The 12,228-nt window shown below is 40.7% G+C and overlaps 1 protein-coding gene across 2 annotated transcripts; it reads left to right on the top strand.

The window, feature by feature from the left end:
* The first annotated feature begins 5,163 nt into the window (after positions 1 to 5,163).
* On the top strand, positions 5,164 to 11,458 carry sys1 (SYS1 golgi trafficking protein). Of its 2 annotated transcripts, none has more exons than XM_017708393.2 (4): positions 5,164 to 5,352; positions 8,131 to 8,384; positions 8,616 to 8,683; positions 9,012 to 11,458. In XM_017708393.2, the coding sequence occupies exons 2-4, from the start codon at positions 8,223 to 8,225 to the stop codon at positions 9,250 to 9,252; spliced, it is 471 nt and encodes a 156-aa protein (XP_017563882.1). In that variant the 5' UTR covers positions 5,164 to 5,352; positions 8,131 to 8,222; the 3' UTR covers positions 9,253 to 11,458. The 2 variants fall into 2 exon arrangements, with proteins under 2 accessions (XP_017563882.1, XP_037390669.1); XM_037534772.1 differs by lacking the exon at positions 5,164 to 5,352 and adding an exon at positions 5,364 to 5,651.
* Positions 11,459 to 12,228: the final 770 nt, after the last annotated feature.

Below are 12,228 nucleotides of genomic sequence, written 5' to 3'. Positions count from 1 at the left end.
GGCCTGTACACAGATTCATATCTGATTGCACACTGTTTAGAGAGAAGGATCCCTTCAAGGCTAAGACAGTACAAACAGCCATGAATGTCAAATATGATCATTAAATTTTTAAATGATCATTTTTTAAATACAATTTACAGGGGTCATATGGGTTCATTAAGAACAGCATATGTGTGACTTAACTCATAGAGTTAAATGTTAAAGTGTGTAGTGTTTTGGCTTCATATTTTGGTTTCAGATATGAAAAGTTAAACATTTTCATCTGGAATATCACATTTGGGCATCTGAAATACAGACCCAAACACATAGTGATGAAACTCAATCGCTATTTTATGCTACATATGTATAATCTTTGTATTTCACATCAAAAGATGAGCATGACACTGAAGCAGAGTGTCAGCTTTTATTTCTGGTTAATGTTTTCCACACAAAAATATATAATTTATCATGTTTACTCTGGGGCAAATAAATAGAAAGCAAAATGAAGCTTTTGGTCCCAAAACTTTTACATGCAGTAATTGACTTCAGTTTCCTTTTAAGCAGCTGAAATGATTGTGAATGCATTGGGTTCAATGTCTGCCACATGAATTTGGAGACATTTGTTCCAAAAGACATCTTGAGGGCAAGCTGTTTATGTACACTTTAGAATTCATTCAGCAGCTGTCACGACTAGTTACATCACCAATTATGACCGGTGAGTCAATTCCCAAAGCAGTCTTGCATGCCCAAGCCTTGACACTACCTCCACCATGCATCACAGATGAAGTGATGTGTTTTTTCCCACACTTGTCCCAGAACATCACTTTGAGAAAGACTTATCCTTGCCTCATCTGTCCATAGCTTTGCTCCAGATCTCTTCAGGCTCACCTTTGTCCTTCTTGTGAATTCTTGGTGCTTCTGAGATATTTGGATCTTGTAGTGTAGCTTCTGGGTTCCTTCTCTTGAAAAAAGGTTAATGCTGACACTTTCACTCCTGCACCCTGTAGACATTCATTTATTTGTATGTCATTTTGAGGCTTTTCCTTCACAGATCTAACAACATTTCTATCATCAGCTCCTGTCATCTTCCACAGACAGCCAGATTACTGGCAACCTCCGGTAGTTTCTTTCTGTTTTAAAATATTCCACAAAAATTTCTACAGTTAAAAGATGCCAACAGTAAAGTTTTGGAGGAGGAGGGATAATGGTCTGGGCATTTGCAACGGGCAATGTGCATCAATGTGAAAAAGTCATGGACTTTTAAATGCCAATAAAACAATACTTTAAAACAGTATCAATTATCAACGTGAGAATGCAGCACTTCTGACCTATTCTGATCTATTAAAATAGTGTGATCTCAGCAGCTGCTCATCACTCTATTTTTGGTGTTACAAAGTAGAAATTGTTAAAAACACTCCAACCATATTGGATTTTTGCTTGCTTTAGCAGAATCACTGTAAATAAAACGTGACCACTGTTAAACTCTCAAAATGAAACTACTGAACTGTAGTTGGGCTCTCTTCTTGATATTTTTTTCTGCTTGCTGCACAAAATACACTGAAATAATCAATGTAAACCACTGAAAATGAAAAGGAAATTGAGTAAAAACTTGGATTCATTACCATTATTGAACAAAATACTGGATATTTTTCCAGGTAGGTCTACTAAGCTTGAAACAATTTGCCCAAGCACAAGTAAAAATGCTGTCAAGGGCAAACAAAGGAACCATGCTCATCTACAAACAATATTTTTATTAAGCAACATAGCTTTATTATTTCTCTATCTTTTGGAAAGAGAATGTCTGTAGAACTTTATTGTTCCATTGCTCTGCAGTACTACTGCTATAAGTATATAACCAGCACGTGTGAGCTGTAGCAGTCATGCTGCCACATCGCTCATGTCATGCAAAGGTAGCGTATGTAAAGTTAAGTGATACTTTTTTGATCCCATAACCGGGGAAATTACACCTCCGCATTTAACCCATCTGTGAAGTGAAACACCACATACACACTAGTGAACACACACACACTAGGGGGCAGTGAGCACACTTGCCCGGAACGGTGGGCAGCCCTATCCACGGCACCCGGGGAGCAGTTGGGGGTTCGGTGTCTTGCTCAAGGACACCTCAGTCATGGACTGTCGGCCCTGGGGATCGAACCGGCAACCTTCCGGTCACAGGGCCAGCTCCCTAACCTCCAGCCCACGACTGCCCCCAAAGTAGGCATAGCTGGCTGTCCCCAGATGTGTATTCTCATTACAAGATCACGTGTGACCCCACAGGACTGACCTGCACATAGAAACATGACCCTGTTCTATGACATTACAGATTTATTTTGTGGGCAAACCATGTCTTCAAATTGTTTGATTGGCATGCGTTCCTTTTTATTAGCATTTAACAACATCTTCCATTTGTAAACAAAAGTCATGTTTTTAAATATGGGACAAAAGCAGATTCAATAAACCGGCAACAACAAAACTTACTAAGTGGAGATAAACTGAACACCCCTCTTTGGCAGCTCAGATCCACTGCTGTACATGACTGCCACACAGGTCATCACATTGCTCTCCACAGACACAGCAGTGCTGTTGGAGTTTTTAAACATCTCAGTGTTGCTGGTGGACTGAGAATAATCCACCAACAATATTCAGCCAACAGCGTCCTGTGGGCAGCGGCCTGTGACCGCTGGTGAAGGACTAGAGGATGACCAACACAAACTGTGCAGCAGCAGATCTACAAGGTGACATCTACAAGGTGGACTGACAAGGTAGGAGTGTCTAGCAGAGTGGACAGTTACTGCAGTGCTGAGAATGATCCACCACCCAAATAGTACCCACTCTGTGAGGGTCCGTGGGGGTGCTGACCACTGAAGAACAGGGTAAAGGGGGCTAACAAAGTATGCAGAGAAACAGAGTCATGTTTTTAAATATGAGATGATACAGATTCAATAAACCAACAACAACAAAACTTACCAAGTAGAGATAAAACTTAACACCCCTCTCTGGCAGCATAGACCCACTGCTGTACATGACTGCCACACAAGTCATCACATTGCTCTCCAGTTTGAAAACACATCAGCAGATGTGGGTAGACTAAACCTGCACTGCAGTTAAAAGTGTTGTTACATCAGTGAAATTACATCTCAAGTAAAAGTACCTTTAAAAAAATAAAAAAACAGCAGGTCAAATAACTGCCTAAGTTATAGAACTGTAGTGGAACTTCTTAGTACATCCAGCATCTATCAGCATAGGAACTGAAGCTTGTTAAGCTCTATTCTTCTCTTTTTTGATACACTGCTGAGATCAAACGTCAGAAGTGTGACCAATTGCAGGGTCATTCAGATGCTAAGATTATGCTTGAAGTTTATGAAACGTGGAATGAGGAACTAAATTAAACAGAATCATAGAATAAGTAACTAAATTAGAAACATGGATTTAGAAACTGAATCTTAATGTCCTAAAGTGTAACTGATTCCTTTCTTCACAAATAAGTCATTTTTCTTACTTTAAATTACTCAGTACTCTGGATTTTGGAGGATTCCAAGAGATCGCTACCAACCGGAATGAATGATGTCAGTAGTAAAGTTGATTGACCACCTCCTTGTTTCTACGCTCATTGTCCATTTTATCAGCTCCACTTACTGTATAGGTGCACTTCAATACAGTCTACAATTACAGACTGTAGTCACAGTCTGGGTACTACCTCACAGAGCGGGTACTATTTGGGTGGTGTGTTCGTGTGTGTCACAGGTCTGAGTGGATCAGTCACAGCAGTGCTGCTGGAGTTTTTAAACTCCTCAGTGTCACTGCTGGACTGGGAATAGTCCACCAACCAAAAATATCCTGCTAACAGCGTCCTGTGACCACTGCTGAAGGACTAAAGGGTGACCAACACAAACTGTGCAGCAGCAGATGAGCTATCGTCTGCTGAGAATGATCCACCACCCAAATAGTACCTGCTCTGTGAGGGTCCATGGGGGTCCTGACCACTGAAGAACAGGGTATAAGGGGGCTAACAAAGTATCAGAGAAACAGATGGACTACAGTCTGTAACTGTAGAACTACAAAGTAAGTGGAGCTGATCAAATGGACAATGAGTGTAGAAACAAGGAGGTGGTCATAATGTTATACCTGTTATACAAAATCTCACAATAGTGAGTACAGCCCTCACATTTCTGCAAATATTTTATTATATCTTTTCATGGGACAACACTATAGAAATGAGTTGCCATCTTGAAGGTATGACTGGGATCGTTATTGTGTTGGAAAAGTGCCATGCGGCACACTTTCCGAAGGGAGTCCCATGTCCCATGTCTTTGGCACCGTGCTTTTATATGTTTTAAAAGGAGACACACTTGGACACTATAAGTGCAATAAATGAGCTCACAAGTATGAAACACTGCAAGTGTGAACTGCTGTCTCTGAGTCTGGTCACTATCTGAGTCTCCAGCAGCTCACTCTAGCTTGAGACCTCTAGTGGAGACTATCTAAATAGCAGGAATCGGAATTTGTCTCGTCGGGAAATATGTTGATGTATAAAAGTCATTTTAGGAACTGCAGTGAAGCAGATGATTAACCATCTATACACACACACACACACACACACACTCACCAGCCATTTTATTAGGTACACCTTCCTAGTAAAAGGTTGGACCCCCTTTTGCCTTCAGACCTGCCTTAATTCTTCATGCCACACTTTCAACAAGGTGTTGGAAACGTTCCTCAGAGATTTTGGTTGGTTATTTGAGTTACTGTTGCCTTTCTATTTTCTCGAACCAGTCTGCCCATTCTCATCTGACCTCTCACATCAACAAGGCATTTTCGTCCACACAAGTGCCGCTAATACCCAATAAAGTGGCAAGTGTGTGTGTGTGTGTGTGTGTGTGTATGTGTGTGTGTGTGTGTGTACACAGTGGCAAAACAGGCGGAGAAGAGTTTCTGAGCATACGTCACAGGATGAACAGCTCATACAGATATCCTTTTTAAATGTAACAAGAAACCGGTTCGCTGGATGCCACCTTTGTCCTTTTTTTTAAATGTATACTTTTACAAGTATACATTCGTTCTTTCCTCATAGACGACGTTACGCTCACATTGTACGTGTACGTTCTTACATTTATTAATGAATCCATTCACTGTCGTGTCTCCTTTTGACAACATTTTTTTGGTTTGTTTTTATTTGAACTTTTATTTTGAAATGCGTCGCCGGGCGGAAGCCCCGTTCGTGAGGCTGGTTTGATGTTGTTGATATAACCCGTCCGCTTCTCCTTCAGTCTCGTCTTTATCCGGTCATTAAGCAGGATGTGCTAGAACTCACAGGGGTCTGTCTTCGTGTCGGAGACGGACTTTCCAAATCAGATGTCAGGAGCGCTTCAGGTAATCGAAGTGCTTTTGTAGCCTGTTAGCTAATTGCGACTCGGCTAACGTTAGCCTGAGCTAACAGCGCGACCACCGTCATCTTATTGGTCAGATATTTCGGCTGACCGAAGCAGGTCGTGGTGACATGCAGCGAACTGTTATTATCTGTAAGCTAGAGGGTCTGTGTAACTTCTCTAAGTTCGTTTTATAGCTAAGAGGTTAGTAAACGACTAACGTGTCACAGGCTGACGCGTTTAGGTTGCTGTACACTGAAAAAGCTTTAAAGGGCAAGTCCACCGATTTATTTTGAATTCCAGGTAAGCTGCATAATTAAACGGTTAAGATGTCAACAAAGTAATTCAGTGTGGTTTGGTGTGAACTATTCAGGTCTATAGGAACATTTCACCGTGGTGTTGATGGGAACCAGACGCCCACCTCTAAAAGCTCCCTCACAGAAAATTATATATTTGAATAGTTTTGTTAACCTGTAACGGTTTGGCTTCGAATGCGTTTTAGTCCATTCATGGCGGAGGGGTACATGTAGTGCGTTAGAAGGCAATATAGTCCCCTAATGACTTACTTATTTACTTATTGACTATATAATAATGGACTTATTTGTGGTTACTTTACTAGCTATCATAAATATTACGTAGTTATAAAACTCAGAGGACACGTGTAGACTAGCTATATTTGTGTTGTATACATGGCGACGTCTAACGCTAACCCGCTGTAAAGAAAACTGAGTCTGAGAAATTTTGAAAAAGTGGCGGAATTCCCCTTTAAGCCATTTAAGGCGATTTTGAAGTTTCGGCGTGTTTTGGAGGGGAAAAAACAGCACCTGGGGATTTTAATCGAAAATAACTTCTACATTTGCGAGTTCGTGACTGTAATTTAGCGAGGGGGATAAAATTAGCCATCGTTAACCAACATCTGAATTGGATAGCCTGGGTTTGACGAGTTAACCACTCTGACTGCACTGCACCCCATTTTAGCGAAGTGGTCAGATCGCTAAAATTAAATTAAAACGTGTTAAATCAAAAATAAGCACTCTTGAGATTTGAGTTCAGTGTTACTCAATAGTAAGTTAGTAGTTAATTACTTATTTATTATGTAGGTTCAAAGGAGATTAATATTCAGTGTTTAGCTGCTTTCTTGGTATGGTGACCTGTCGATAGTGTTTTCCTGCTGTTGTCTTAAAGGGACACTCCGGCGAAAATAAAAAAATGCAATAATTCAGCCATCTGTTGTAAACATGCCTGCTCGCATCCAATAGTGCTGCGCTAATAGTCTCTACAGCGAGATATCCCAATGGAAAGGCTAGGTAACCCTTGTGATAATGTATCTTGAAGTTGGGGTGAACTTTTGAACAGTTAAGTGCTTTGGGTGGAGCCCTGAGTGCTGGCTGTTTGAATTAGTTTTCCGCTGGTTTGCTAGTATAGAGGGGAATTCATGCCAAATTGAAAAGCAGTCATTACATTGGCATGCAGAATACATGGCAAAATAAAAAACAAACCTCTATTACATTGTTTTTCCTCTCGCTTGACCTCTTTGCTGAAATGAGAATTTGCATTTTAAAAAACGAAATGCTGAATTTGTGTGAGAATAGATTACAATCTGCTTTGAAATGTAATAAGGGCACGACTATATTGCTCGCCACCATGCAGTACTTCAAGCAACATTAAATCCTTTTCATTTTGGCGCATGTGCTGCATGTTACTGTTTAAATGCCCCGTGTTTAAAAATACAGTTTAAATGCAGTCCCGTGTGCGCACTGCATTTCACTGTTTTCACTGTATTGATTGCATTTCAATAAGGGCTCTCCCTTAGAGGTTGGGTGAGAAGATCAGCGATTCGCGAGAGGCTCGGACTAGAGCCGCTGCTCCTCCACGTTGAGAGAAGCCAGTTGAGATGGTTCAGGCATCTGGTAAGGATGGCCTCTGGATGCCTCCCTAGGGAGGTGTTCCAGACATGTCAGACGGGGAGGAGACCCCGGGGAAGACCTAGGACACGTTGGAGGGATTATATCTCTCGACTGTCTTGGGAACGCCTCGGTATCCCTCCGGCAGTGCTGGAGGAGGTGGCGGGGGAGAGGGAGGCCTGGGCCTCTTTGCTTAGGCTGTTGCCCCCACGACCCGGACTCGGATAAGGGATGGATGGATGGATGGATGGATGGATGGATGGATGGATGGATGGATGGATGGATGGATGGATGATTGCATTTCAGTGAGGAGAATCCGTTTATAATACCTCATGGTGTAAAAGGCAATATAGCCGAGCGCTTGTTGCATTTTAAAGTGGATTGTATCCAATTCTGACATGATTTCAGCATTTTGTTTTTTAAAATGCAAATCCTCATGAATTGTTTGTCAGTAAAGAGGCCATGTGATGTTAAAATATTCTAATAGAGGTTTTGTTTTTCATTTTGGCTCATTTTCTGCATGTCACTGTGGAACAGTGATGTCATATGTGCTCTGCATTTCATGATTTTAAACATGTGACTGCTTTTTAGTTTCATAGCTAGTGCAGAAGCAAGCCAGATAGCTCATGTTTCTTCTAAGAAGCTGAATATCATTAGCATCTTCTTCAGTGGCTATGCTATCAGACAGAGCACTGATGAAAGAAAAGATAAAAAACCAAATCGACATCATGATTTCTGTTGAACTGATAAGGCTGAGGGATGCAAAGCTGTGCAACAGCAATAGCAGTATAACCAGAATTGCAGGCCCCTTTATATAAACTATCACAGTAAGTTCATTTTTCTCTGTCTGTCTCTTTTGCTTCTCTGGTTTATTCCAGAGCCCAGGTTGGGCGACAGAGTGAACCCATTCATCCAGGCTGCCTTCTTGTTGTTCTCTTGGGACTTGGGTGTCCCTCTCCACAGTTCAGAGATGGCAAGTCATTTCCGCAGCTACATCTGGGATCCAGTCCTCATCATTTCCCAAATTATCCTCATGCAGTGCATCTACTACAGCTTCCTGGGGCTGTGGATGGCGGGTGTGGATGGTCTTGTACAGACAAACAGATCACTTGATCAGATCTTTAGTTATGAAGTAAGTTTTTTTTCAAGCCCAGAGGTGCAGGCCTCTGTATTGTGGCTCCAAAGCTATAGGAATCACTGTGTATTGTATATAGTTATAGTATCTTCCTATTCAAAATCCATGGCTTAATAGAAAGTAATTGCTTCAATGAGAAGCTGTAGAGATCACAGATAAAGCTTTCCTTCAGACAGTGGTACATTTAAAGGCTAGAGATTTTTATGGCTTTCTGCTTTCTGTTTTGAGGTTCTTGGTTTTTCAACCACACAAGGACGGCTGTCTATGATGGCTTTCATTCTGAACTCTCTTACGTGGTAAGTACTGTCCATTTATGTATTCTGTACTGTCCACTTTTATATAAAAAAAAAAAAGCCCATGTACTTTCTAATAATTATACCTTCTGTTGCACGATACGTCTGTCAACGTACTGTGCCTGTCCTTTAGTGATCCTTTCAGAATTACAGATAGAATTCAGTTTCTCTTCTTATATTGTAATAAGTAAATTTTACTATAGCAAGAACGCAGTGTCTTTATAAACATTACTGAAACATGAATATATGCAAACAACTAGCTTCAAGCCGCATTATGCGCTAGTACAACCTAGCACACTGGTCTAATTGTCCGTCTCTGGGTCTCCCTCAGTGCTTTGGGTTTGTGGTTCTTCATCCGTCGTGGGAAGCAGTGCTTGGACTTCACAGTTACGGTTCATTTCTTCCATATGATCGGCTGCTGGATCTATAATTCTCATCTCCCTGTTGCCCTGTCATGGTGGCTGGTTAACATGGCCTGCATTGCTCTGATGGCGGTCATTGGCGAGTACCTGTGCATGCGGACAGAGCTCAGGGCCATTCCTGTGAACAGTGGACCCAAGTCTAACCTCTGAGAGCCATTTTATAAACAGACAGTGGGCTCAGGCCAGCGTTGGGCCTTGGAGAAGCTGGTGGATGTGATGGCATCACTTGACATCATCCTGTTGCAATGTTAGTATTTGGTTCACTCGTGAGAGAGGAGAAGGACTGTGGACAGAAAATGCACATTTCCTCTGATATTTAGAATTTTATCACTGTATTTTTTTTCTTCATTATGAAACAATTTGGACATTTTAGATCCTTATTAAGATAGAATTATGAGGTTTGAAGGCTCAGAATGAGGTTGATGCAGACTTGAACCCTGCAGGCCATGCTATGGCAGCACTTTTTGATTGATATCAAAGGACTCTTTTAAACTTTTGAGGTTTTGTGTGAATAGAACAGACAGAGCTCAGATGTAAATAAGAAAAAAAAGTCATGTGTATTGTTCTACTGATTGATTAGATCATAATTAAAATAAAACATCTGCATATTCTGCTGTCTTGTTCAGACGGCATGCTATTTTTAACAATTACTAAAGTACCTATGGAACCTGAAAGACAAAGGGAAGGACTGCCTGCAATCTTCTTTAGTGTCCACATGGGGGAAAAAAGGTATCCATGGGTTTTTCTAATAAGTTCTTCTTTCTCAGAATGTGTCAACAGAAATGCTATAATATGGTCCGTTCATAATATCATTAACCAATAAACAAGTGTAAACGGTAACCATGCAAAGAGGTATGCTGATGTTTCGGAAGAAAACCTTGTATTTTCATTTTTGTCATTTTTCAGTTTTTGACATAATTTGAAAATTATGTTGTCCTTTACATTGTATGTAAATTTTATGATGAATGGACTGAAAGAAATGTACAGTTACCATTTTGGAGATATAAGGATTTCAGCAATGTGTAAAAAATCTATACCTATGAAACACTGGAGTAAACCTAGTACAGTACAGTGGTTTCATAATTGCTGCTGCAGCAGATTCAGTCTTATGTGAATTCTACCGTTATGCATGGTTAATACTCCAGCTTTCCATGTGTGCAGAGGTCAAGTCAGTGAGGAATGTTTAAAAAAACATAAATGTATTTTCATTCTTATCTGTACTTTCATGAAGCATCATTATAACGTCTCTTGCATTAAGCTACCATTTGTTTTGGTATGACTTCCTAAAGTCTAAATAATTGGACAGCAAATTAGAGGTGGGCGATTTGGCAAAAATATAATATTGCAATATGTCAGGACATTTTCATGATGCACACAGTCACCATATTTATTTTTTCATTCATCTGATCAGTGGAACAGTGAAAAAAGAACAAGTTGTGCCACATTTATACAGAAAATACTATTAAAAACTGACCACAATCATTTTTGTTGGAAATTGGGCATACTGTGTTGCACTAAAGTATTGATGCTTTATGCGACATGTTCAGAAAAGCATACTGTATTGCATTGACAATATATTATGATAATGATCTATATTGTCATATTGCCCATCCCTACTACAAATGATTGATTTGTGATGATCATTGATCAGCTGCTAAGACCTTACTGAAGGGCATAAGGCTCCACAACACCTATTTAAGCTGTTCATGGGAATTGACATAAACCTGTATAGATATTTAGGCCTACAAAGGCTTATTTCCACCAGCAGTAGTTTTCATAACCCTGGCTCAAGTGATATAACTTCAAAAACATGACTTGCTGGAATAAGCCATCATTAAAGTTTATGCAGGATTAGTTCGTTTGTCAGTGTTATAGTGTTCGTCATGAAAGGCTCTTGCAGGTGTCCTGTATCCTTACGAATGCTGGCCTTCAGTAAAGTGTTACCAAGGCTGTCATGTCTTGTCGTTCGCCTCTAGCTGCTACATAGAAACTGCTGTGGGGAAATCTTTGGCGCTAGATTTGCTGATTCAATCTAGTTGCATGCAGTTGTAAGAGTTTGAGTTGTTTGTGTGTAAATAAATTCATGTTAAATGCAGCGTAACAACGGCAAATGAGTTTGTCCTTATGTCCAGATGTGTTTTTAAAGTGATGGACTAGTGACGGGCGATATGACAATGTTCATCATTGTTATGATAAATTACATCACAGTACGCTTTCCTGGGCATGTTTTGGAAATTGTCAGTACTTGAAGAATGTTCACCAACTGCATGTTTCATTACAGAAAGAGCATAATTAGTCCTGTTTAATTGGACTTGTGCAGTTTGGAAAACGTTGAATAAAACTCACTCGATTTGTAGTTTTTGATAGTTTTTTTGTCTTTCAACTTCAGTACAACTAAATATTATAATGCACATGATGTAAAAATGTCATGAAGATATCTAATATTACTTTTTTTGCCATTTTGCTCACCCCTGTGATGGACACACAAGGTGCAACTGAATATACACCCTGGCCGGCCACTGCAAGTGTAGAGTTTCTTCCTTGTTTCTACACTCATTGTCCATTTGATCAGCTCCACTTACTGTATAGCTGGACTTATAGCTAGTTCTACAGTTACAGACTGTAGTCCATCTGTTTCTCTGATACTTTGTTAGCCCCTTTTACCCCGTTCTTCAGTGGTCAGGACCCCCATGGACCCTCACAGAGCAGGTACTATTTGGGTGGTGGATCATTCTCAGCACTGCAGTGACACTGACGTGGTGGTGTGTTGCGCTGGTCTGAGTGGATCAGACACAACAGTGCCACTGGAGTTTTTAAACACCTCACTGTCACTGCTGGACTGAGAATAGTCCACCAACCAAAAACATCCAGCCAACAGGGTCCTGTGACCACTGCTGAAGGTCTAGAGGACGACCACCACAAACTGTGCAGCAGCAGATGAGCTCTCATCTCTGACTTTACATCTACAAGGTGGACCGGCAAGGTAGGAGTGTCTAATAGAGTGGACAGTGAGTGTTCAAAAACTCCAGCAGCACTGCTGTGTCTGATCCACTCGTACCAGCACAACACACACTAACACACCACCATCACATCAGCGAACCTGTTTGAAAATGGCTCGGTATAGCA

Source organism: Pygocentrus nattereri, chromosome 26, assembly GCF_015220715.1.
Source record: "Pygocentrus nattereri isolate fPygNat1 chromosome 26, fPygNat1.pri, whole genome shotgun sequence".
NCBI lineage: Eukaryota > Metazoa > Chordata > Actinopteri > Characiformes > Serrasalmidae > Pygocentrus > Pygocentrus nattereri.
This window is presented reverse-complemented; position numbering and strand designations above follow the sequence as displayed.